This window comes from Erpetoichthys calabaricus, chromosome 8 (genome assembly GCF_900747795.2).
Source record: "Erpetoichthys calabaricus chromosome 8, fErpCal1.3, whole genome shotgun sequence".
Taxonomy (NCBI): domain Eukaryota; kingdom Metazoa; phylum Chordata; class Cladistia; order Polypteriformes; family Polypteridae; genus Erpetoichthys; species Erpetoichthys calabaricus.
This window is the reverse complement of record NC_041401.2, coordinates 98929273-98956733: the sequence shown is the minus strand read 5'-3', so window position 1 is coordinate 98956733 and position 27461 is coordinate 98929273. Positions and strand designations below refer to the sequence as shown.

The following is a 27461-nucleotide window of genomic DNA, read 5'->3' as shown; positions in this document are numbered from 1 at the left end:
TAGGGTCCAGGTATGGCCTCATGCCACCAGTAGCGACACTGACTGTAGCCAAATGCAAAATGAGTGACAAAACAGATGAGGAAGGAAAAATGTCAGTAGCCTCCCTCCACCTGTTAAACCATTCATTCCTGTTTTGGGGGTCGTCTCATTGTTGCCCCCCCCCCCCCCAGTGCCCCAAAGCAGCTGAAACTGATGAACAAGCCCCACTGCTACTTAACTGACCAGATCAATAGCCCACAAGTGTCACTGACTTGATGCTGTACTCTCATTAAAATGGGTTCCTTCCATTTTTTGAGAAGATATATCTATCTATATCTATATCTATATATATAATGTCAAGACCTTAGAACAACAAGGTCCTAGCTGTGAATCATGGTTTTAGAATACGGAGCTTCAAACGTTTTGACTATTTATCAGGCGTATACAATCCTTTTCTTTTAATTTTTGTTTCAATATGTAAAATCTGTATTTTAAGTTAAAAATGCAAGTGTTATTGAAAATGTGACTCCTAATAAAAGATAAGTAAGAACCATATTATTCTGGAGTAAGTTTGTAAGTGAACAGCAAAGCCTTGATCAGGATGCTCAGTTTCCAAGCTCTTTTATCTTGTGGGATTAAGTGCACACCATTTGTAACCATGTGGATACGAGTGGAGGCTCTGGTCACATCTATCAGTGTTAATACGCAAGGTGATTGGACCAGCACCACTTAAACAGAACACTCAGTATTATCACTACCAAAAACAAGATTTTATTAATAATTATTCAATATAAAAATTGTGCAACAATTTCAAGAAATATTTACAATTATCGATAATGATTGGTCAGGTGAATTGAAAGAAAAAATGCACAAAGATTAAATTTAACAAACAGACTGATCAAGGAATATACTGAAGTATTAAAACAACAGCATGCCCGCTTCTATATATTATATATAAATAAAACAACATTGTAAAATGCATAACAACTGTACAAAGCAGTTATAACAATTAAAGAAAAAATCCAGATGACATCAATTGTCTAAAAACAGACACGCAATTTCAAATATACAGAACTTAATCAACAATCTTTAACAATAACAGAAAGTGTCCTTTATTACTTACATCAATAGTTACATTAAATATATACAACTCTATTATGTGCAATCATTTTAACACACAGAAATAAAAAAGGCAAAAGAGAAGTAAAGAAAGAGACACATTTATTTGATTAGGGTTGAGATGTAATCCTGAGTTTAAATGCCTCAGTGGTGCTTTCCTTGTGCTTCCAACTGTTGTAAAACAAGTACAGTTTGTCAAACTCTTCCCTCTCACTAAAAAAACAAAACAAAAACAACCACACAAATGAACAAATTCTAATCATACCAACCAGAAACACTTCTGCATTTGTCATTTGAAACCACAATTCTTGACCTTGTACAGTTTAGAATAAATGCTACATATGGCATACTTCTAAATGTAATTTTACCAATACTAAAAATGTACTAATGTACAGTTTAAATGTCACTTTAAACATATATATTCACATTTATATATATTTAGTTTATATTCTTGTCTAAATTCACAACAACTATAGGGTATTCTGTTTAACAGAATAATGGCGCTGAAAAGAAAAAGAAAGGACTGTTTATTTAACCACATGACGTACCACTCACTGTATGCTGGTCCATCCATGAACAGATTTTCTGCCTCTGGCAGAGAAATCCTCTCAACTGTTTGTACAGCTTTAATAAGAGCCCATCAAAAACACAGAAAAAGAGAGGATGTTACTCATAGACACACTTTCTGTACTCATTAGAGATTTACGAAGGCTAATTAACCTCTGGCATCAGCACATCCTGAATGATGCGAACTCTGTCAATCCTCTCAAAAGTGCCTACAGCACTTGACAGCACTTCATCCAAGAAGTTGTAGAGGCCATCTATCAGCTCCTCATCTTCTATATAAGTCATTACCCGGTGACCTTTAGGATTTTCATAATTTTTTAACCATTTGGACGATACCTTACGAGATACAACAGCCTGTTGGACAAGAAAATACAAGTGTTTGGCACTATAAAGTCATCATAGCTCTTTGCTGCCAGATAGATTACAATACCAAAGTTTTACTTGTCATCTGAACTAAGTTACCAGCAAGTGATCATCTGCTCCATGGTCCTTTATTATGAACTCTAACAGTTTTTCATGATGAGTCCTCCTGTAGGCCCTGCTGATCTCTGCAGCTGCAAAAATCTGAGCCACTTGTTCTTCAGTCAGCGGCCCTGCTGCAGCCACACAGCCAGCCTGCTCTCCTACACTGTGGACACACACAAATAAATGCATCAGACTGTCACATGTAGTATTTGTCTTATGCAAGCTGTCTGGTTTTGGTCTGAACAGTTGTGTTTTCTCGGAAAAGTGGACACAGTGGAAGACAGTTGAAACTGTGAGGATTACTCTGTGGATCACTACAAAAACTCCTGTTGGATGTGATCTCAATAGCTTTTCTGAATACACCCATTACTTCAGAGTATTATGATTGTACAAGTCAGGACTCTGGCTAAAGTAATATGCAAGTCACAGAAAAGCTTTGAAGATATTTTTATTCTAACCATCAAAATAACCAATCTAACACTCCCCATGTGACAACGGGTCAAAAAGCTTATGACAATCCTTCATACCATGTTCAATTTTAAGGCTTTTACTCAAGTTGAACGAAGTATCAAACCACAGTGGTAGACTAAGTTCTACATTAATACCTTGGTGTGGCTGTATCAGTATATTCCTCAACGAGTTCACTGCTGCCATGATCTTCTTCGTCCTGACTTTTAGACATTAAAATATTGATGTTATTCAATTAACAGAAAAAAAAGAGTGCCAGTAAAAGTTTACCTGTATACACCAAAACACACACTGGTGTATTTAAAGTAACACTATATGAACTTATTTAGACATTAAAAAATGTAAAATTCCAAGCTTATTTAAACTATTTTCCCCTGGTTGGATGTGAGGTGTCACCTTTGATTGTCCAAGCATCCCAAAAAGGCGCGTCTCCAAAAGCAGGGTACCCGCACCGGCACTCAGCAATGGTACACTCAGAACAAGTACCAATATCTGTAAATTATTCTAACAAGGCACAGGTCATTTGGCACCCACTAAACCAGGCCATAGGAGATGGCTACATAAAATTATGGGATAAATTGTTAACAAAACAAAAAGGAAACACTGAATATTTACCACCCATACTCAGCCTGGCTTAATGGGAAAAGTGGGAAACACGTACCTCCGTAGGAAACTGCTGTTCTGCGGTGATCTCGTAAGTGTTCATTTGCTCGTATATACGAGCGTGAAGAATACAGTCACGGATGACAGATAGGGCACAAAAACACATCTGAAGATTAAAGTACGGACGGAATGTCTGTGGTATTTTTGATCGTGATATGATCCTGTTTAAAAAAATGTCAAATAACATTACAGCGTTTTAATCGAACATCTCACAAATGTAAATATGCACAGAGTTAATAGGGAACCAAACTACTGGCGGTGATCTACTAGCATTCCACTGAGCACCGGAGAGGGGGTGGGTATGGGTGGATGTTGCTCGTGAAACTTGCTTTGCGGCGTTTAAAGATTTGCCGGCACCGCTGAGTGCCAGACCACTTCAAGCACTGAATATGCATCAATAACTACAGCGAAAATGATTATTAATACAAACGTGAATACAATATATATTAATATTTATACAAACGTACAATCACAACAACGAAACAAAAAGTTGTTTGAAAAACACGAAGAAAACTTAGCAATTGCAAATTTCATACGTTTAAATTTAGAAGCAAACTTACTTCCATTGTCAGAAATAACAATTCGTTTCGTCGCTTCTTCTTTGGTCTAATAGAGTTTCTTCGCTTCTGCTATTTCAAAAGAAACTCTATGAGGCGGAACCTCAAAGCGGTAGGGATCACTAACTGTGAAAAGATTGGTGGAAGTTATACTTGATAGACAACTTCAAACGTTGAGTGAGTTTTTGATTGTCATACTTTAACAACAATCTCATTCGTTGAAATTCTGAATTAGCCAATACTATCCACCTCCATTTACAGTTATCCCGCCTTCAGATCCGCCCATAATGTCTCCGGTCTGCAGCAATACCCTTCTCGATTTGAAGCCTCAGACATGCGTAGTACTACTGAGATTGCGTCATGACGGGCTTCAAACGGGGAGTTGAAGCCTCAGACATGCGTAGTACTGAGCTCATGACGGAGCTCTGAAGCCTCAGACATGCGTAGTACTGAGCTCATGACGGAGCTCTGAAGCCTCAGACATGCGTAGTACAGAGATTGGATCATGATAGGGCTTCGAAGTCTCGAGCAGACATGGTTACTGAATCTTTGTGAAGCCTCGGCACACTCAAAGGCATTGACCTCTATATTTTGAGAGTCTATCTGACACTTAACTCTCTAGTTATATTTTGTAATTCGTATTGACATTACACAATTCAGGTAGTTGCTGAGAAGTAATTATTGTTCTTGTGGTTTGCTGTGATTTCCTTTGTCTGATACATAGTATCAAAGATATATTGTCATATATCAACTTTATATATATAAAAAGATTAGGTAAATCGTACAACCTTTTTATGGAACGCTTAATTTTGTTCAAAACCGTACGTCATATAGTATACATCTATAAATAAAATTTTTTTGTCTTCATTAGGAGAATACAACAATGATACTCTCGTGTCAATTAAACCAATTTAACGTGCATATGTCAAACAACATATTTCCACATCCGCCGCAGTAAGAAATAGTAGTAGTAGTTCAGTTGTGCGAAGCTCGTTGATTATCCTGATTAGGTGGCTCAATGGTATCGCAACTGTCTCTCGGTAAAACACCAGCGGTTCGCGTCGTCGATCCTCCACTTGTTAAAGGTTTTTTTCAATTCCTCCATTTAAAAATATTTTCAGCTCGGACGGATAACGAGCGAATCGAGCTGTCGAGGGAAGATTGGGCCGCCGTAGACGGGCAGGGGGCACACGTCCCTAATTATATTGTGTATGTAAAGAGTTTCACTGTAAAACGTAATAAGCTTCATATTTGTGTGTTTGGAGACCCTGGTGTCGTACTGAATTTGTATTGTAGAAAAACAAACTACTGTCCAGCATGCCTAAATGTGTCTTTTCGTTTCTGATCGCTATACGGCACTACCAATTTAAGACAATTCGCTATAAACAGTTTCAGCCAATCAGCGCCTTCTAAACATGCAGAATGACAGTGTGAACCTTTATTGTAGCGGCGCAGCATCTTCGTTTCAGTCATTCATTGTCCTGTTAGACTATTTACTGTTAAGTGCTGCTTGAGGTAGCGTTTATAGTACAACAGGTAGCCTACGTAGTTCTTAAATTGGTATTGAAATGCACACACAAGTCTCCTAAATTATTTATTGAAATGCCTACATTTACAGTGTCCGTTTTAGGAAATCGTAGTTTTTACTTGTTCCCGTTATTAGGAATTACAATTTCTCAGTGTCATATATTATTCGTTACTACTCGCGAGTCCCGCATCATTGAGATTCTGATTTATATTCGGTATAAGCAATTTTTTAAAAGGAGCGTTCATTGAACTGACTATAGCAGACTTGTCATCTTCTTAAAATGACTTTATTGATTTGATGTTGACAATCATAAGGTCAAAAACCAAGGAGGCGATGAGTTTGCACGGACTGTGCTGTTTCTTTTTTTTTGTGACATCGCATCAGTAGAGAGTGCGTCAAATTAACAATGCATTCGGTCCTAAATGACAGCGCATACGCTTTTTTATATTTCCTAAAGGCCAATGTGTCTCAGTTTGCTCATTAATATATTTTGACAGTGTATTTTAGTGAGAATGATTATAAACATATTACCCATGTTCATTTCCCTTGTAGATATTTAACGTTTGGTGAGAATAAATAAAAAGTAACAACACATATAATAGTTATGTTGCATTGTTTATGATTAACAAAATTCATAGTTTATCTGAAATGTTCTACTTATACAGTCGATTTATTCCACTTCTGAAGGTGTACATTGTCGGTATTCTCCATTGCAATTGCCCCAGAGTGTAAGGTGTGCCAGTGCAACTGAAGGGTGGCAGACGAGCTCACGTAATGGGTGACAAGGCACATCCTCACCTTGATGCAGAGGCTGTTGTCATGAATATTCCCATCTTGTGCTTTTTCTCATTCCTGCCAGTTTACTATTATTATTGGACACGTATGTAGAGGGAATGTGTGTCTTATTTTATGTCTATGAAAGGAAGGACGGTAAAGCCTTGAATGACACTGAGTGTTGATACTTTGGGTGACACGACAGGTGAGGAGCAGGGAACGTTAAATGTGACAGTGACTGCGGGGGATTGTGGGACTGGAAGATGGTTTAAGAATACAGAAACGACAAAAGCTTAGTCTTTCAATAATTTTATTTACATCAATGATTTACTCCATTGTGCTGCAGTTCGGAAGATTACTTATTTACCCCCCGGCGCAGCCTTTGATAAGATGCATTCAGAAGGAAAGGATGTTGCTGACAAAGTCAGGTGCTTTTTTGAAAGTTTGGCTCCAGATGTGCTTATCCAGCTGCTCCTTTTTGTCAGTACTTGAGTGATCTTTATGTTCACCTCTGGATGATTTCGCAAAGTTTCTTAACAACGTTTTTGTCTCATTAACGCAAAACTCCCGAAGCTTTCCTAAAATTGCAGAAGACAGTTGTGATTAGTTATGCAGCACATGCTTTTACTCACATTGCTTTTTGGAAATCACTAATACAAATCAGCTACAGATCTGGGAATCACTGAATAGTAAAAACGTTTAATGAGAGTGTCTTGCGCATATACTGGTGTAATGACCACGTCGGCTTTAGTGAAGCGTTTCTTAGCCTCTCTGATATGATCGACATGGCGTAGAGTAGATTCTGGATTGTTATAATACGTGCTACCTTACGCAAAATATGCTCATTAATTTGTTACAGATTCTAGGTGGACACGATTCCACACCAAGGAAAAAGGTGCCCCATGTAAATCGTTCATAATGTCTCCAAAATATATTTGTTAACTTTCAGACAAGTACTACTTAACTGTTTTATACAAAATCCTTATTTCAACATATGCGAGCCTAAATTAGGATTTGATCTCGGGTTAGCGAACCTTATCGCTGTAGCAAGAACAACTGCTTTTACGCTTTGAGCCAAAGTGCTTTCAGAGACTAGTGAATGGAGAAGCATCCACTTGCAGAGCCACAGCACCATACGTCACCGCAGTTTCAGACCCGCAGTTGTAGACCCGCAGTTTTAGACCCGGAAGTGACGTTACCATTTCTAGGCAAGCCGAAAACAACACCTCCATTTATCGAACACAAGTCTTGGTTTTTAGCACGAGCGCAGCATTTTCGAGCACAAACAAAATATGACAGAAAACAGCACGGTATTGTTGTTATTATTATTATTATTCCTGATATTCTTAACTATAATTATAAAACTGTACATTTTGCAAAACGTTTTTTCAAAACAGTTTAAAAAGTTAACGTTACGTTTACATGTATGTAATCTTTGGCAGGCGAGTTAATTGTTAATGACTGCAACACTGGTTACGGTGGTTTGCCTCATAAAAATTGGGGAAATCGACACTTAATGTTGCATTGTCAGCAAAATACGATAAAAATGCATTTTGCCCAAAGTTCAGTCTATGTTCTTGATGAACGGAAAATTCCCAGTATTTTAAGACGATATTTAACTTAAATTAAGATCTTTTAAGTTCCGTTTTATTGTGTGTTATATATTTTATAAATTGTATTCATCCAGCCATCCATCCATCCCCTAACGAATGTTAACGTAGTGTTTATTTAACTTTTAATTCTTTTCTTTTTTGGGGGGTGGGCGCGACTTTTTTAAATGAAAATGAAACAATAAACATATTCCTGTTCGGTTAAGAAGTGAACATTAAGTCTTTAAATGAGAAAGTAATCTAGGGATAAGCTTCAAAATTCTACACCACTTTAGAATAAATTATGTTTTCTTATTTAGCCAGTGAAGTAGTGTCAAATGATGTTGTTTTTAAGAAAGCTGTGAAATTAAAACCCTTTGCCCAAATTGAATGTTCAGAATTTGGTCCGTTAGTTAACAAGTCTAAATCTTCCTTCATTTTTTTACTACATTTGTGAAAGATCTTTTACTTTCTCTCTGGTAAGCCACATTTAAGTATTATAAATTAGTTTTTAAATCTTGGATATGTATCTACATTATTTATACTGGCTAATAACATCTTCTTAAGGTAAAAAAAAATCTTTTTAACTGTGATCTATCAAATTATAGACCAATTTTCTAATCTTTCTTGTATTTCTAAAATTTAGAGAAAGGTGTAGGTAAGCGGTTCTCTATATTTTTGCAAATAAAAGTAATCTCTTGTAACATTTTTACCCAGGTACTGCATTAGTCAAAGTATTCAATGATTTGCAATCCACTGACCATGGTTGCATTTTTAGGCCTATAGTATAGCATCTACAGTAAGTGCCACATTTGATACTATAGACCATGATATTCATCTGATCAACTACATGAACCATCTCAGTGTTCTAAAATAGAGGTTTACCCAGTAGAAAGTAGATTCCTTGAAATTTTCATTTGTTGAAATCTAACAAAACAGAAGTGCTAGTCATTGGTTCGAAAGCTGCCTCAATCACTCAAGATACACTAATTCTAAACTTGGGTATATCTACAGTGAAAATTATGATCTTTCATTTGATACACATACTAAATATGTATCTAGAGTAGCCTTCATTTTACTTAAGAAATATTGCAAAACTTAGATTATGTTAGCATTCCATGATGCTAAATAACTTATCTGTGCTTTTATTACTTCTACATGGATCACCGTAAGGCTTTGTGGCTGATAACAGACTTAATTCAAAACACAGTGGCTGAAGAGCTTACAAGAGCCAGGAAATATGCACAGTATATATCACCCCTGTTTTGCTTTCTTTTTATTTTCTTTCTGCAAATTTCGTATTGAATTATTAGGTACTGGTGATCACCTGTATCATTTTGCATAGTTAAGATTAACAATATTTGAAAAAAATAAGTGTTCATAAATGTTCTCTAATTTTGATCACCAATTTATGTGTACATGTAATATTTAAAACAATGAGGTTGATATTAATTACGTTTTAAGTTTGTAAGCATTGCAAATTTTTTTTAATTAATTCAAGTGTGTATTGTAAATATTTAAGTTATTCACATGCAAAATGCAGCCACACTAATACTGATAAACAACACATGCCTACTTTAAGAAGTTGTGCTTGTATTCTGCTTACATCAAGATTTTCTTACTCTACCTAATTATCAGCACATATTGGATATTTACATTTGTATGTGAAAGACTTATTTGTTTTTGTTACAGTAACAAGATAAAACGAATATCTTCAGGCACATGGATACTAATTAAAAACAAGGTTAGTTTATAGGGATGTCATTGAGAGGACTACAAGTAATGGTCATTGTTTTGTAACTTGCAGTAGGTGATATGAATCCATTTCAATTTCGGAATCTTCCACAGCAGTTGGTTGGGTGAGTGGATTGTGGAGTATTCATGTTGATGGTGAGAAAATCAAAGAAACTTTTTTTTAGGTTGGGAATACTTTAGAACCACTATAAATAAATTGCAGTAAGTAGAGTGTGCACTGTACTGTATGCAAATAGATTAAATATTAATTTGAAATAATTCTTCTGTGTGCTCCACAATATGCTCTGCACCTTGTCTTGAATGTGCCATTTGACTTCACAGCTGTAAGCTTTCACTTATGTCTCTGATTATTTGTTAATATCTGTTACTGGTTTTAATGTTCTTTGTTTTTTTCCCTCTGCATGGCAGTGTGATTGACCCTTGATCAGGAGGTGCTGGTGCTTTATTCTATTGGAGAATTTTGCTGTTGGAAGTTATCTCTTTCTCTGTGGCTAACGTGTGAATATTTCGTACAGGACAAAGGCGTTCACTAAAGGTGAGGAGGTATACAGTTAATATCTAATATTATTTAAATGGGCATGTAGAAATACATGTTTTGTTTAATTCTCTTTGTGGTCTTTTATCTAAAGGAACCACTAATAAAAAAGGACCTCCACACTGCAGTAAAATGGTTGCGCCAACATAGACGGTTGTTCAGAGGTGCCGTGTCTGAGCCCCATTTTCTGGAGATGGAGGAGGAGGAGGACCAAAGCCGAGCTCTCCAGGACATCATCGATGTAGTCGAAACTGAAGATTTAATTTTGGCAAAAGAACCCTTTGTATTTATTTTTCAGTTTAGGGATGATATGGAACTTTTCACTCAGGAATGTCGGGATAAAATGAAACTTAAAGTAAACTGCATATTTAATGAATCAGTATAATTATTGTCTGTTGCTACATTGATTGTTACTTGTATTTTATTGTGCATTAATACTCTATTGATTTCAGTTTATAATACTTTGATTTTTCTGTTTTCCTTTGATGGTGGATAGTTTTTGAAAATAAACAATTTAACTGCAAGTCTTTTTTTGGGTCTGCTGCTCATTTTGAAATATTGATATTAGTTCTTCTTACTTATGTTAGTATTTTTAAAGCCCACTTAGTGCTATCTAAAGGTTCTTTTAAAATAATTTTAAAAAATATTTCATCACAGAACAAACACGAAAATTAGTAAAAATGTCTCCTTTTGGAAATAATAATGTAGTGTTTTTTTTTTTGAGGGTTTCCTTGGAGGACAGAACATAATTTTGTACAGCAGTGAAAAATTTGAGGTCTTGGACATTATGAAGATGCTGCTGTGCAATAATGTAATATTGTGGTTTTATAAGTCACTATACACATTACTGAAGTACTGTACACTCAATGATAGTTTTACATAGCCTCACATTTCAGTCCTTCACAAATACAGTAGTTTACAAACATTGTATTTTAATTTCTCTTTGAGAAGCATGAAAGATAATTGTGTTGAATCTCAATTCATGATTACATTTTTTCTACATATGTACTATTGAGGGACTTTTTTTTTTAAATCAGATGGTCACTTTATTTTAACAATCAATGTAAATAACTTGTTTACTCTTTACTCTCAGATCACATTCTGTGTGTTTATCAAGCAGAACTTAATATTTTCATTTTCTACACAATACTGTAATAACTGTACAGTTCACTCAGTGAGACACACAAACACACTCACTATGCATACACACTACAGGTGCCATCATTGGTTCCTCTGTGGATTGGACTGTTGAGTTAACACAATGGCTATACATGCTGGGGTCTTTGGCACATGTCGTCCCAGTAGCATGTGAGGTGTCACCAATGGTTTACCCTGCTCCTCCAAGATGGCTCTGTCTCCTTCTCCCTGTTCCAGTCTCGGTTCAAGGTTGTCCAGATGACAAAAGTATTTTTTAGGAGATGTTCAATATGTTGAAAAAATTGCCTGTGGCCAGCATCCAGTGTAATGTTTTGTCTAAATTCTCCACTCCTCTTTTTGTAGCATTATAGTCCATTATCATTTCTGGCCATGGAATCTCCTATCCCTGTGCAGGTCACATTGTGCACCAAGGATGTGTCATTTGTTTAGACAAACATGAAGGTCTTCAATGGCCTATTCTGTGTGGCCAGCAGTTGAGATGGGAGCTCTGGCTTATTTTTCCTTATTGTGCTAAGCATTGTTACCTTCATCCTGAGGAGCCCCTGTCCCAGTTTGTGTAAAAGTTATTGCATATGGCGTTGTGGCCATGCAGCTTATGTCATGTCCAGGGTAACCCTCACGCCTTAATTTCTCACAGCAGTTCCTCCATCTGACTTCCCTTTGTTAATGAAATGACATCCTCTGCTCTTCTGTATCTCTGTGCTTCACCTTGAGCAAGTTATTCGTAGCTTTGGACTGGGTTATCGTTTTAATGCAGATGATGCTTAGATCTATTTCGGTGTTAAAAGTGACACTTCATCACAGCTTTCTCAGCTCACAACTTGCCTTAGTGAAATTAAAGTAAAATTAAAACCTGAACAGAGCAAAACTCTTTAAAATGAAATTGCAACAAAACTGAACTCCTGCAAAGTGGCACTAAAGTGCAACTTAAGAAAACAAGCAACGCTTCAACCATTCTGGGTGATGATCTCATCAGACATTCTTTTACTGCAAAGAATCTCGGTGTCACTTTGATTCCTCCTTTTCTTATTTCAGCCATGTAAGCCATATTAAACTTCCACCTGTGTCACCTTTCTTATGTTTGCTCATTCCTGTCCTTTTCTAATGGTGAGTATCTTGTCCCTGCTGTTATCACATCCAGCATTGATTATTGTAAGTAACTGCTGGCAGGTGCCACTTCTAATCGTATATCACAGCTCCAGCTGATTCAAAACTCAACTGCAAGAGTCCTGACACGGACCACTGACAGGGAGCACATCCCAGCCATACTGAGAAAAGCGCTATATAAATGTAATGAATTATTATTATTATCCTGCTGCACCTTCACTGCTCCCTATGTCTTACAGGATTGAATATCAAATTCTGTTACTGACCTGCCCACTAAGGTCCTCCGATTCTGTGCCCCCCACTAACCTGCACTCTGTGGGTGACAGCAGGGTCTTCACCTGTATATAGTGCCCTGACTGTGGAATGACCTCCCAAAATTAATGACATCAGCTGACTCCATTCATTTGTTTTTAACTCATTTGATTAAGAAGACATTAAACAGACCTGACATTCTGCCCCTTCTTTCAGTTTACCCCCTCTATCTGTCCAGGGACTCGGGGTTTGCATTATCACAAATTATGTTATTTGTTCAAAAATTTGTTGTAGTATTATATGTTGTATTTTAGTCTGGATTATTGTCTTTTATTCTATTTGAATGTTTTGTATATCCTGTATTTATCTTTATTTAGTGGAAATATTTGTAGCCAATGTTATATAGGTCTTGATTTTCTTTCTGAATTTTTGGCATAGGAAGGGTGCTATATAAATAAATGAGGGTTATTAATAGTATTTTTTTGGTGGCTTATAATAATAAGTGACAAAAACTACAGCAGTTCTATGTAAGGCAATTAATATATAGCATATTTCAGTGTATTGTATAACATGTATTGCCGTTTTCTTCACATGTTTAAAAATATTAGATTGGCTAAAATGTTTATTCTAAATTGGTTTAGAACAATATTGCACGCATGCATAGTACATTTTAAAAAATGTAATCACTTTTATTATTAATGTTTTACTAAAATCTAACGTGGTGCAAACATTGTAATTATATTGTATATTTCGTTTCATGAATGTAAACGAAAAACTATTTTCAAGTAACACAAATCTTAACGATTTTAATTTTGTCGATATGTTAAATGGTTCCTACACACCCGAACACAACGTAAATGTTAATAGTGTATTTCACAGAAACGATCCGTATTGTTTAGTTTGATGTATGACACGAGGTGATGGCAGAAACCCTCCGAACTTCACAAGGATGTGTATTATTTAGTTTGTTGTACTGTTTTTCCTTCTCAGTTTTATCTTTTAATTTCTGAACGGGTCCTTGACCCGACATTACTTTCCGGGCTTTGCCGAAACATGCCGAAACCTTCCAAAAGTTATCTTCCGATTCTCCGTCCTCAAACTGCGGTGACGTCAGTTCTGACTTGGAGAAGACTTACTTGCCGAGACCGGCCGAAACCTTCCGAAAGTAATGTTACGAAGTCAGTCCTGAAACGTCACTTCCGGGTCTACAACTGCGGGTCTACAACTGCGGGTCTGAAACTGCGGTGACGTATGGTGCTGTGGCTCTGCAAGTGGATAGCAAATCGACTGCTGACTGCGCAGATATCAATGACGTCATCACGCAAGCGTGACTCAAAATCACGTGACGGGCGCATTTGAAGCAAGCCTCGAAGCGGCGCTTCGATCTCCAGTGCTTCGAAAGCTCGACACAGTGTCGAAACCTGAGTATCGAGCGGCCCATCACTATGATCATCCAAACTCTCAATTCCATTGTGTTTTTTTCCTAAGAATGCTGGAAAATAAACTGCCATATATAAATACAATGTATTATTATGATTATTATACAATTTGGAATGTTGTGCTTGGGTTCCAACCCATTCAGGCAGCACTGAAATCCCACATTAACAACAACTGACAGTGGTTGATCATCAAGTACAATGTATGGGGCCAGAGCTTGTTATTTTCGCAGCCCGCTGGTTATCATCTGACATTTGTTCTCTCCTTGCTGGAGTCTGACGCAACATTGGTTGATGCTATGTGCCACCAAAGGCAATTATGCCGTGCACATTCTTATGTTTACTTCAGAGATGTGTAATTACTTGTGTGCATTAACTTGTTTTTATACCTCCTCTTGATATTTTAGTAGAGCATAGTTTCCAGTGCACAATGGCTTTGGTTTTCATTGTTAATTTTCATCACAGACTTTTTGTGTTCTCAGTTTTTTTTTGCTCTTTAACATTCACACAATTACATATTAGTATCGGTTATATGTTAGACATCGATGCATTTTTACAAGTATGAGTACAAATACATGATCACTGTATTGGACCAAAACCCAACACCAGTATCAGTATCGTTGCATAATATCTATTTTATTTTAATTTTCAGGTGCCTACCACTAGCAGTTGTAGAATTAGTATTGTGACTAGCTCCATTGTTGTTCCTCAGATGTGTCCTTAGGTTCCCCAACTACGTGTCATCTCAGCAGCTGCTTTAGAAGAGACATCAAAGGGTTTTGTTCATTAGTCATCTTAATTACTTTGTTCCTGACCTTTGAAAGTTCTATCTATCCTTTTTTCTTACCCACTTATCCAGTTCATATTTCTGGGTTGGCAGTGCTTATCATGGCAACAATAGCAGCTCAGCAGTCTCCATTACTTGGTTGGGCAACAGTACCTATTAGTTATTTTAGTTATTCACAGAAAAGTTTGTAAATGATTCAATATGAACCATCATTTACAAGATATAAACGAAGAAAAACGCATATAATCATACAATGCTCAATAGCTTTCTCTTTTTAGGAAAAGTACATTTTTCTACTTGTGCAAATTACTAGCCACACAGCAGTCCACCAGTTCTGTACTTTTTTACATATACAAACATTTTCAGAAAACTAACATTCTTTTTCAGGTATAGAACAAGTATTAGAAAACATTGTCTTGCAGTTTAAATAACTTTGCCACTGTTGAATTACAACAGCTGAACATGGTACATTGTGAAGAGCAGTAGAGTTGTCTCACAGGAGGTAATACCAAGCAGACCTTTCAGGTGGAATACTACTCCTGTTTCACAAAACATTTTTTATAGCAAGACCAATTCTGTGGATCCGGACCTCTGATTGTGGATAGCCATTTTAGAAGAATGTATAATGAGCTGTGGTTTAAATGATGAATCCCTGGGGGCACAGATATCCACCCTATAATGTTGGAGTTCTGAGGCTACAAGGGCTGCTCTCCGAAGTGGTCAGTTGGTAGTGGTCAAATCAGTGTGTGTGTGGGCATTCCAAAAAGCAAGGATGAAAGATTATGAAGTTTTTCTACTGCATGCAAAAGGGTAACTAGCCAGATATGGCTGCCTGGCTGAATATAGGTAGGGCAAAATTTGTTTAGGATGCCTTTTATTGTCCCCTCCCTGCCTAGTCACAAAAGCAGGACACGGACGAGGCACTTGTCCCATTTGTGTCTCAGAACAACCATCATCGCCATAAATACAAGTTCCATATGAAGAACATTCACCATCAACCAATGCTAGTTCTCTCTGTTGGTTGCCCAACACTGTAAGACTTTGATACAGAGAAAAAGGATGAGGCAGATGGATGTAATGCAGAGTGTGCTCAAAGGAGTTGTTGATATCAGTGTTAGTGAGCAGGGCTGTGGAGTCAGTAGATAAATCCTTCGTCTCCGACTCTGACTCCTTAGTTTCCGGTGCTTCTGACTCCAACTCCCCGACTCCTCTGTATTTACTATGCTAATGTATTTTCCATGTTGATTGAAGGAAGGTAACATACATATCATTTAGCCGCAGAACTACTGGCTAGGAAACTGACTCTCTACCATATTGGCCAGTTTAAACAAAAGACAAGACCCCTGAACATACATCAGGTCATAGCACACACCTCCACCTATATCATTACACTTGTTTACACTCATATTAACTTGTTAAACACATTACAGTATACCTGAAATAAAATGAAAACACTTTTTGTAATGTACCATAATCCAGATTACAATATGTGAATGTCAGGTTGTATAATAGCTCAGCTGAACTTCACACTAGTAGTAACACAACTATGCACTGGGCTTTATTCTTACATCAGAGAAGTACTTAATTATGACTAGTTTGTGAAATGGGACATTTGAACTTGCTGTATTTTTTTCATTACAATTTAAATTTGTTAGGAGTCGGAGTTGGTACATTTTTGCCGACCACGACCCTGACTCCAGGTACCCAAAATTGTCTCCGACTCCTCGACTCCACAGCCCTGGTAGAGAGGGTGCAAAATCCTCAATTGCTTTATTTCACTTCCTGTCGGGATTTGATGTGGCAAACTGTGTGGTGGACTACAAAGGACGGCAGGAACTTGTACTTGTACCACTTTGGATGGACCTTTGGCAGGGTGGGTGTTGGTTTAGTCAGGAACTCACCTCTGACCTTGTCACCATAAGTGGCCCTGCCAGGAGTAGATGACTCCTGATGGCATCACTCAGGTGATGATTGATCATGCAAACCACTCTGCCATATTAAGAGCTGACTCAGTGGAGGGACAAAAAAAAAGATATTAAACTCTGTATGAAAAACTTCAGTCAGACATCTGTAACTGTTTTTAATATTCCACTGTAAGGAGTTGAAGCTCAGTGTACCTAGTAATGGTGGGTTGTTTTGGAAGACCATGATTATATCTGAACACCACATAATAAAAGTAAAAAAAATACTATTTATAAGTTTTTTTTTTATAACATATTGTTTCTGTCTTTCATCTTAAAAATTGACCAGCACAACTGAATACAACTTAATCTCAATGGGGAAAAACTACTGAAAAGAATTACTGACGGTAAAATAGAATACATTTGTTTACCTCACCCAAACATTTTTACATGAACCAGGCCTCTTTATGTCTTTATGTAATATTTTTCAAGATGTACAATACATAAAGGGACATACAATAATATGTACTGTTGCCTCTGTATGTTACAAAATCCTCCATTTAAGACTATGTCTTATCATTTCAATCTGTTACATCTAAAAAGTGAATGTTTTAGTAGCAGAATGTTCCTTTATGTTCAGAGAATCTTCATTTCTAGTCAAAGAGAAGCATGGCAGTATCCAGTACACATACATTTCACCTAGTTTAATTCAAATCAACAGAGTTTTCTCTGCCTTCTTTTACTAGTACTAGCTTTAAAGATACATTAGACACTAAATGTTAAATCTATTACATGACTGGATCTGAAACTTTGTATCTATGATTTAAAGTAAGTAAATCATGGGTTTTAAATGACCATTGTACAAACATCCAATGACTACATGTCTGTTGGCTGTCTTTAAGAGTGCCTGGGAATGGTTTAAGTAAAGCTGAAATGTTACTCAGAAGGTGAATGTCTGATGTTGCCCGTTTAATCTGCAACTGTTGCCTGTGCAAACAGTTAAGGAAAATTAATTATTTTGTCAAAAATAGATGTGGAGAAAGTGACTTGAACATCCTCCTATAGACATTTTGTGGGTCATTTCGTGCTGGAAACAACCAACTTCTTGATCCCAACTTTTAGTTGCACTTTCACTGAAGTTGGACTTATGGTCTTCTTCCAGGTTAGTTTTGGAAACAAAATGTTTCCAGGAATCTTTTCCCTGTATCACAGGAGGGCTAGCCTTGCATGTACAATCACCAGTCTTTAAAACGACAAGATACTTCACACAGACTACAGTTAACCACCATGCATTATGGGCAAATGATTCACTGCTGTTGCATCCTCTTCCATACAACAACAATGTTCTTGTCAGTCAGGGCCACCAAATAATGTAGCTCAGGGTCCATCCCCACGTTGTTAATGGACATAGGTTCAAGTGGACCTTTGCCATTCTGGTTTGGAGCAGGCCATTCCAAAACCTGTTGAATGGATAAAGAGTAGACAAAAACAAATTAAACTTCAGCATCACAGATACCTCCAAAAGAAGAAGATATCTAATCTATGCTTTAGAAAATGAAAAGATTACAGCATCAGGCAACTGCAGGAGTAGTTAGTGTTTGCTACTCATGGCTCTGCAGACCTGAGCCTGGTCGCCTATGCATGATTAATTACCAGTTGTTAAACAAAAAGCAATCAAACGAATAAAAAGAAAATGGAAAAAACCACCCACCTTCCCAAATAATACAGTAAGTGAAAAAATACCATAAAAACACATAATAACCTTCCTTTCACAAAACAATCAACTAATGTGTTTCTTGAGAAAGCAGTTTAATTTTTGGCAATGTTAAACCCATGATTGAACCTTAAGAATGCCATTACCTTGCAACCCAAAGAAAGATAATTTGCTTGCACTACTGAATTGAACAACAGGTTTCAGCTGTACTGGCAATTCTAAAGTGCTAATAACCAATTAGCACTTACACATGATTAATTAAGAATGAGCTATGAGAGTTTACCATTAGGACATGGGAGTAACAGCAGCTGAAAATTAGGCTTTGCAGTCTTATATGAATAATAAATTATAAATCAGCAATTTCAAGCAGTGATAACCACTTGCAACATCAATTTAATCGACATCATAACATCAATATAATGGTATCTTGTTTTTTAAAAAGTACCAGTTTCTAACAAAATCATTAAAATTTCTGAGTGAGTGATTCCAAACTTTTGAATGTGAAGTGTATATATAAAGGAAAAAAAAAGAAAAAAATGTCCATTCAACAAACACTGAAAAATTATTGAGATAATGGGTTCATAATTATAATCAAATTACACTTACTATATATCAAGGAAAAATTACTTTATTTAAATATAAAAATATTATTTTGATAGGAATGTATATTGAAATTTACAAAATTAACACATATAATACATACAGAAATATAAGGTAGTCCTGGAGAAAGTAAACACATTTTAAGGGAATCTCCCCCTCTTCAGTGCTATTGATAATACTATTATGGTGCCTAATATTCAACAAATACTCAATTATATGAAGAAGAAGAAAAGGAAAACAAAACAAAAATGAAAAATTGAAGAACACAGGAGAAGCAATACCCAGACACTCTAATACACATTTATCATTTTCTGGCTTAGCTGTATTATAATGAAAACAATGCTCTTGTATAGTATATGCATCGTGTGATATTCTTTCTGCCTTGAATGTTTTTACATTGATTTTTCACTTAATGTATTATTTGGGTTTGCAAATTCTTTGATTCATTTTTCTTTTTGTTCATTTGATTGCTTATTGTTTACTACTAGGTACCTGCTCAGTTGGCAATTAATTATTTATTTCAGTGAAGCTTAGCAACATTTTTATAGGACAGCAATGGTGTACTGTACTACACTTGTAAATGATTCCATGGCTTGCTGGTAATGATTCAATATGCCAATTCAAAAGCTGCTTTATAGTCAAATTGCTTTGAGTTTAGAGCTGCAGAGTGAGTTAGAGCTCAGTGAATACATTCTGAAACCAATACCTGCTGAGATGAAATTTCAGAAATATGAAATGCTGGACAAATGTGGAAGAAATCCCACAAAATATTAGACAGAATGAGCAAAGGCCAAATAATGAAGTGCAATGGTCAGGAATTTAACCCAAATTCCTGTAGCTTAATGTAGTAGAATAAACCATTGAACCACATGCTAGGCTTATCTGTATACTACTGTATATAATCTACACTCTGGTATGGGTGTGCAAAATAAATTTCAAATCTATATTGTAATTGATGGCAGGCATGGGCTGGTTGGTTCAAGACTCCTTACCTGGAAGGGAGGCCAGCCCACCAAAGAGGCAGGGTGGTCCTTGCCACAGCCAGGAGTTGGACAGGAATGGATAAGCTAGCCCCCCCGAAGGACTTGACAGATGATCTTTAACTGGCCAGGATGCCAGTACAAAGGAAGGATAGAACACAAATTACTTGGGTTATTTACCCCCTGAAATGGTAGGTGACAGCATCCTTAGGTTACGGTGCCTCTACGGATTCCTGCTGGGCATGTTGGGAAGTGTAGTCCCATGGAGCAACATGTTGGATTCCATGGGTGCCACTGATGGGTGCTGAAGGGACTAATGGTCCCTACTTTAAGGGACTTCCACCTAACCCAGAAGTGCTTCCGATGGACAGTGTCTTGATACCAAAAGTACTCCCGGGGGCTAGATAAAGGCAGCAACTTTGTTTCAGTACAGGTGAGTTGGGAGAGGAGGTGGACAACACTCCCCTGGAGGAAGAAAGAGAGAATCGTGTCTGTGCTTGCAATCCTAATTTTTTTTCGTCAAGTTATAGTCTAGTTTATATGCTGGTGGATCCTTATGGCATTCAGCTTCAGAAAATAAAAACATGGTATTTCTAGTTATGTATTTTACCATTCTCTTCTAAATTTTATATTGTGAACACCAGGGGTTGCTATCGCCCAGTTAAACCCAACAGACAGATACATGGACACCGGGTAAAAGCACAAAGAAGATCTTTTACTTATTTTTTTTCTTCAAAGTGCCCTTTAAGCACTACAGCCACCATACACAAATAAACCAATAATTATTCAATACAATATCCACCTCCACACCTCCCAGCAAGTTCTGTCACACTCCTCCTGACTCCAGCTCGTTTGCTGGGTTCACAGCAGTCCTTTATATAGTCCTTGACCCGGGTCAGCTGGAGAATTTAGGTTTTAATCAGCTCGGAAGTACTTCAGGGCTTCTGTTGTCATAGTCCATTAGTACTTCCGGGCTAGGTGAGAATTTGTTCTCCTACCAACTTCCCACAGTGTCCCCTGGCGGCACCCACGGTACCCAGCAGGGCTGTGCTGACGAACACCAAGTCCCATAGTGCCCTGCGGGCATCTGGGGCACTGCTGCAGTCCAGGGAAGCTGCTATCTATCGTCTTGGGGGGAGGCAGTGTCTTTGATAAGCTGCCTTCCCCCATCCTTCCAGTACTGGGGTGTGCCGGCCGGGATAAACTGCTGGCTGTCCCTTACAATACATATTTACATACTTCTATACATTAAAGTTATGACACTACCAAACAAGGGTATCAACATTATTATACTGTATATCACAACATATCTTTTTACCTATTGTCTTAAACACTTGACAAGATATGAATGATTTCAAATGGTAGGTATTGTAGATTTTAGTAGCAATCAGCTTGAAATACCTAACTGTTGTACAGAGTGAGAGGGGGGAGACCCACAATAACAATTCAAGAGGTCCTCAACCACCTTCCTTCAAAGTACACATGCCCAGGGAGGATAAACAACAGAAATACAGTTACTAGATGTGTTTACATATTATGTATGTACGGTATTTATTATTTAAAAAGAGTACAGTTATACAGGTACAAAAATATTACTTTAAGCCTTCTTTTTCACATTTTTTAAAATAATACTGACATTTTCTTATGCTTACGTGAAAAGGAGGAAAGGGAATATTGAACACTCGTATAACTTTTTCATATTCAGATTCTAATGTAAGATATGAAGTAAAATGAGAGCAGAATATTAAAAAAGTAAGAAGTTCTCGAAGAAAATCTGTGGGGTTCACCATAGACAATAGAATGCATTGGGTATGCAGTGTGGAAAGTGCCTGACTTTTTTGACAGATAAACTAAGGGCATATGTAGATGAACAGGGAAACCTGACAGGGAGAAGAGAAGATAATGCTGCTACCACAGAAGATGTCAGTCTAAATACTGTTTGAGTGGCCCAGTTCTTTTTGGTCAAGAAGGGCCCAGGGGTATAATAGTTCCAGGTCATCAGATAATACAGTGCCCTGACCTGGTGACCGCAAAACTTTTTCTGGAAGTATTTCTGATTGGAGGCAAGGCACTACTTTCTGCCAGTAAAACATTGTCTGAAATAAATTCAGAGGTGTTTTGAGTGAAGCTTACATATTAGAGGGGAAACATTAAAGAGATAAGCACTTTGTAGTGTTTTGGCAGGCAGAAAACTGAACGCCAGTCAACCTGGTATACAACGCAATAGTCTGTGTAATAAAGCTCACTGCACAACTGCAGTTGTTTTGCTTTTGTCTGATATTTTGCTAAACGTTAGACCTCCCTCTGCTCATCATTTCCTTGTGTTTTGTGAGGAATTAAGCACACTATTTTGATATTTCTTGGCATTTTATTCTGGATTGATGCAACCCTTTGTGCCTTCTTCCTGTTGCGACAGGACCCTGCGCTCTGACCCCAAGGGGCATGCGAAACGATGCATTTCACTGCGTGTTGTCCTGTATAACTATGTATGTGACAAATAAATAAAGAAAAAGCAAAAATCCTAAAAAGTTCAAATATATCTGCTGCCATCTTCCTGTTCCTTGAGATACTGCAGCTAAATAAATAAAAATTCCACATATCCCCCACTGCTTTTAATGTCCTGAAAATCCTCATTTTTGGAAAAGTCTTTTTTCTTTAAAACCAAGAAAACAATGAGAGTTTGTCTACATCTCACTGTCTGTGAAATGGCAGCAACGGCATACAGGCAGAGAACAATTATTCTTAAATTCTCCTTCTATGCATCTGTAACAATTGCCAGTATATTTTTGCAGAAACACTGAATTAACCAACAATGTTTAACAAAGCGGTTCTTCACTCAGTTTCCCAACCATTTCATTTCTTTCTCAGTGCTCAAATTTGTAATTTTTCACTTTTTTATTATTATATGAAGCAGAACATGTTTGAATTTAGGTTGGCTTTCTTTAAATTTAGAATATACAGGTATTTATCATTAGGAGGTGAAATGTGCTGCAAATATAATCATTAATTAGTATATTTTTGTGATGTATGCCTTAACTGGTCATTCAAATTATATAGAAATACAACAAAAATGTATATTTCATACATAGATTTACCTTGCATTTACACAGTGTGAGAAGCTGCCCGGACACAGACAGACGGACACCATGTTAAAGTCCACCACACGTTTATTACATAATTTACAGTCCAATAAAGTGCACAACCCAGTGCCTCAAGCACCAAACTCCCCCAAAGTCCAGGCCTCTCTCAGTCTCTGCCTGCTCTTCAGGCCGCCTCCACTCTCCTGCACACAAACCTTGTCCACTCCTCACCTGACTCCAGTCCTCCTTTGCAGGGAGGCGGCCCCTTTTATAAGTACCCGGATGGGCTCCAGGTGATCCCCGACACTCCCTAGACACTCCCTTGTGTGGCGGAAGTGCCGGCTGTGTTCCCGGAAGCCCTCCAGATGTTCCCAGTCTTCTTCCCCCCAGCACTTCCTGGTGTGGCGGAAGTGTTGGGGTTCCGGATCCTTCAGGCATGGGGGCGCCCCCTGGCAGAGACCACGGGCCCCTGCAGGGTTGGGCTTCCAAGCCCTGCACCCATGACCCCCAAAGGAACCAGGGCGGTCGCCCCCTTGTGGTCTGGAGGAGGCATAAGCCCTCCTCCTGTCTTCCTGGGCGTCCCGGCTGGGTGCCACCCCCAGCCGCGTGCCACAACAGACATATAACTAATTTAATTTGTACTGAAGACATGCGTGACAATATAAATTACAAAGGTATTTTTAAAATGTAACCATCTAGAGGAACTATAGTTAAAAAAAACAGCTGCAGGACTAGAAATGTTTGATTGCAGTGAGAAAAGGAAGCATGTTTTGCAGTTGTATTACTCGTTGGTCAGATACTGTAAATAATACTTGAATAAAATGGTTAAAGGGGAAGGCAATATACTCTGTTGCTGCTATCTATTGGGTCTTCAGAGGTTTAACACCCAAGTGCCATGTTCTTGGAAGTCGTTACAACATCAAGAGTTTGGGCCATTTCTCAGAACTAAGTCACCTGGGCACAGCTGAAGAACTAAAAAAAAGCCAATGACAGCTAGAAACTGGGCTTATTTTTGCTGTGCATAGACTGTAGTTTGATGATGTTAACATTGTGTCTTCACAGCTGGTTGTACCAGGATGTTAAATTAGCATTAAAAGCTAAAATAAGTTCTTTAATGTTACATGTTTTGAGTTCTACTGCCTATTTTGTGGCGTATATGGGTGTTTCAAACTAGAACTAGATTCAAGATAAAACAACCATTTTTTAGGATCTATGTACTCACCTGCACAATACTAACAGCAATGCACAAATGCCTAGTTGCTTCGAAACAAGTCTTAAGACTAAAGTCTCCCATAGTAAATAAGGAGTATTTGTTTGCAGAAAATTTGCAAAGACATGCATGTTGCTTACTCAGGCCTTGAAAGACATGGTTCTGTTTGTTTTTTCTTTCTCAATTTTAAACCCATAGGTGAGAAGAGAACCTGTCCAGAGCTAGTAAAGATTTTGTCTCTCTTTTGTTAGATATGTCATCATTTAGTATATATGGTACACAAAATAACAAATTTCAATTTCATAGACATGAAATAAAAATTTATGGACAAGGGCAGAAGACATTTTACCCACATTAACTGTTTTTAGAAGACAATAGCATTTCTACCTGTGATGGGGCAATCTTCTTGGTGGCCTTGGCTCTGGTCTGCAAAAAGTGTTCCAAATCATATGTCCACACAGCACCCTTATCATCTCCACAAGCCACATAGTCTTTGTCTGTAAAATACAGATTAGCTGTCAGTGCAAAGTTTAGTAAAATATTGGCCTAACTATAGGCTCAAGGCAGATTAAAAACAGGTTACAGAAATCCAGTCTTAAAGTGTGGCTTTTTTTACTGGATGCAGGAATGAAGCAATTTTAAATTAGATTTTGATACAAAAGGTAGAAAGTATTATTCCTTACTAACACCTTTCCCCCCCCCCCACTTCCCCAGAATGAGCATCTATAACAATAGAGCACACAATGGAGGGCAGCAGACCAACAATCCGGGTCTATAAACAAGTCAAGCATAGCTTTATATATTTCATTTGTAATAATGTATTTTTTGTAAAATAAATGCATTTTTTCCATTTTTGCTCCTCTGAAACTATACTGTGACTTAGAATAGATGACATTTCAAAACTAACGTTAAATGTTATTCTGTTGGGTCTTTAACAACAGTGTTCAAGATGTAGCATTCCGATACACGGTATTGAAATAGTTTAAACAAAGACATGTTAATATTCTAATCACAGAAACATTTCATTATTGTCTATGCAGACATTACTTTTATTTTCAATACAAAGGTAATTTTTTTGTCTACTTTCCATGTTTGCCTGATGGTTACATTGAATGCCATAGAAAATTAGTATTAGGAAATTATTAATGATGCAATAATGATTATCTGTTTAACCACACCTTCCTCTTAATGGCATTTAGTGTTCAAAACAATTATTAAATATCATTTGTCATCAGGCATTATGAACTGATGATTTCTATAATTAAGACTCGGATTTATAATGTGGAAAAGTCCTTAGAGTCAATGAATTTGCTTTCTTATGCATTTAGATAGTGCCATTTTTAATGTTAAAACTGTCTTACCATTTAAAATCTTTTAATATATTTGTTGATCACTTTATGAGTGACTGTATAGCTCTGACTTCAATGTGATCTCCCCAATAAAATGTAATAATCATTATATGCACTATATTTTATAATCATTATATATAAAAAGGGTAATAGATATCACAAACTTTTTGCACTGCTACTTTGAAGTGAAGATCATCACATTCTTGAGTTAATCCACATCATGAATGAAAGCTTACTTTGACCAATCAGTTCTAATAAATTCTTTGAAGATAACTTAATGAATGAGTATGATTTTGGAAAATTTTGAACATTAATTTAGGATTACATTATTAGGACTGCATTACCAATAGTGGTAGACGAGCATAACTTGTGGACAATTCTGATTATCTTATTCAAAAAGAAACTTGGGAGAATGTGTTCACTCAGACAGCAGAAATTGGATATAAAAAAACGATGAGTAACTGAAATTGACTCCGGTATGAATTAAATACTTATCAATATTGATTAATATGTTTATTTACTAATATATATTTTTTTCATTAAGAAGGCATAAATGGTCACAACAACTTAAATCTGTGCAGAATACTTCTAATGCAGCTCTACACTAACTCCTTTGGATTTAACTTGTTGCGATCCACTATGCCTCCTTTTCAGTCAAACACATGATGAAGGCTACATAACCAAAATATTGTGCCTTTGAAAATGCATGGTGATGAATCTTTTACTAACTCCAAAATATAGGGATGCAAATCACCAGGGGCCTCATGTATAACGCCGTGCGTAGAACTCACACTATAACATGGCGTAAGCACAAAAGCGGGATTGTGCGTACGCACAGAAAAATCCAGATGCAGGAATCTGTGCGCACGCATACTTTCACGTTCTTCTACTACATAAATCCCGATTTGCGTGAAAAGTAACGCACGTGCACGCGCCTTCTGTCCCGCCCCAACTCCTCCCAGAATTACGCCTCTTTGAATATGCAAATCAATATAAATAGCCTTCTGTGAAAAGACAATGGGAAAAGCACGGGAGAAAATATAAGAATTTCAGTGAATACCAAGTGGAGGCAAATGAAAAACGTACTATTTGTTGGTTTAAACAGTGGTATAATCAACAAAAGGAAGCTGATCGAGTGACAGAGTGTCGGAGAAACTCGAAGGCTCAACTTCACAAAGTCGCACAGTGCCCGAAATAAAAAAGAAATCACATATCAAAGTCGCCGTGAAAAAGCGAATCGTAGCCCACCGTCTGAGTGTCATATGAAAGCTTATTAGGGTACAGACAAAAAAAAGGCACACAGTGGGGAAAAAAGCACGAAATGTCAACTTTAATCTCGAAATTTCCACTTTAATCACGTAGTTTATTTTGCCATTAAAGTAGAACATCATAAACTTCACCTTAAAATCGTTTAATTTACTAGTTTCTCAAATCCTATTGTAACTAAAGTGGCATGTTAAATGCTTTGTTCTGTATTTGATCTTCTATGTGCTCTGTGTGTATGAATCACTACCTGCTTTTTAAACGGGCTTTCTCTTTCTCCGACGGGACACATACTCCATTACATTCTTGATATTACAGCTCTCTGAATAATTAAAATACTGAGATGTATACGTGATATCTTTTTCATGATGATAGGAATGAAAGCATGTTATTAAACATGGGAACACGGTGGCGCAGTGCTTGTTCATGTCTCACGCAAGAGGCTTGCTGCGCCATGCGCAACCTTCAATGAAATAATTTATCACAGCAGTACTGTCTCTTTCAAACGTACTAACCTCCAATTCCTGTCCTTACTTTTCTTTCTCCAAAAACTCAATCGCCACACAATAAGCTATGTAATAGACGTGAAGCCATCTGTAAGCTTAGAACTTCGATTCTTCAAAAC

At 37.2% G+C, this 27461-nt stretch overlaps 2 protein-coding genes and 1 long non-coding RNA gene across 6 annotated transcripts in view; 1 reads left to right on the top strand and 2 right to left on the bottom strand.

Annotated features, from left to right (window-relative positions):
- Positions 1 to 827: 827 nt before the first annotated feature.
- Positions 828 to 4114, bottom strand: LOC114655864 (PWWP domain-containing DNA repair factor 3A-like). 3 transcript variants are annotated; one of them, XR_007935628.1, is made up of 5 exons: positions 3822 to 4114; positions 3260 to 3422; positions 2736 to 2801; positions 1647 to 2293; positions 828 to 1311 (listed from the first exon to the last, which is right to left on the bottom strand). XR_007935628.1 is itself a non-coding variant. In XM_051930801.1 (5 exons), the coding sequence occupies exons 2-4, from the start codon at positions 2810 to 2812 to the stop codon at positions 1810 to 1812; spliced, it is 453 nt and encodes a 150-aa protein (XP_051786761.1). In that variant the 5' UTR covers positions 2813 to 3422; positions 3822 to 4114; the 3' UTR covers positions 828 to 1311; positions 1647 to 1809. The 3 variants fall into 3 exon arrangements, 1 of the variants encoding a protein (XP_051786761.1); XM_051930801.1 differs by having other exon boundaries at positions 1647 to 2019; positions 2128 to 2293; positions 2736 to 3422; XR_007935627.1 differs by having other exon boundaries at positions 1647 to 2801.
- Positions 4115 to 7226: 3112 nt separating this feature from the next.
- On the top strand, positions 7227 to 10326 carry LOC127528949 (uncharacterized). Its single transcript, XR_007935629.1, has 4 exons — positions 7227 to 7430; positions 9402 to 9453; positions 9873 to 9999; positions 10094 to 10326. It is a non-coding gene; the product is annotated as an uncharacterized LOC127528949 (long non-coding RNA).
- A 6478-nt stretch (positions 10327 to 16804) lies between these two features.
- The window catches only part of lrwd1 (leucine-rich repeats and WD repeat domain containing 1), a 45420-nt gene continuing 34763 nt past the window's right edge, over positions 16805 to 27461 (bottom strand). For both annotated transcript variants that reach the window (XM_028807139.2, XM_051930784.1), the window contains exons 15-16: positions 24612 to 24721; positions 16805 to 18100 (exon numbers count right to left, since the gene is read on the bottom strand). In XM_028807139.2, coding sequence (XP_028662972.1) covers positions 17948 to 18100; positions 24612 to 24721 — 263 coding nt within the window. In that variant the 3' untranslated portion in view covers positions 16805 to 17947. The remainder of the gene's footprint in view (positions 18101 to 24611; positions 24722 to 27461) is intronic.

Excerpts from the sequence above, each read along its gene's own strand:
- LOC114655864 (XM_051930801.1), bottom strand. The coding sequence starts at position 2,812 with ATGTCTAAAAGTCAGGACGAAGAAGATCATGGCAGCAGTGAACTCGTT. Across the intron at positions 2,294-2,735 it reads ACTGATACAGCCACACCAAG|TGTAGGAGAGCAGGCTGGCT; the intron begins GTATTAATGTAG and ends GTGTGTCCACAG. Across the intron at positions 2,020-2,127 it reads GAGCAGATGATCACTTGCTG|GCTGTTGTATCTCGTAAGGT; the intron begins GTAACTTAGTTC and ends CTTGTCCAACAG.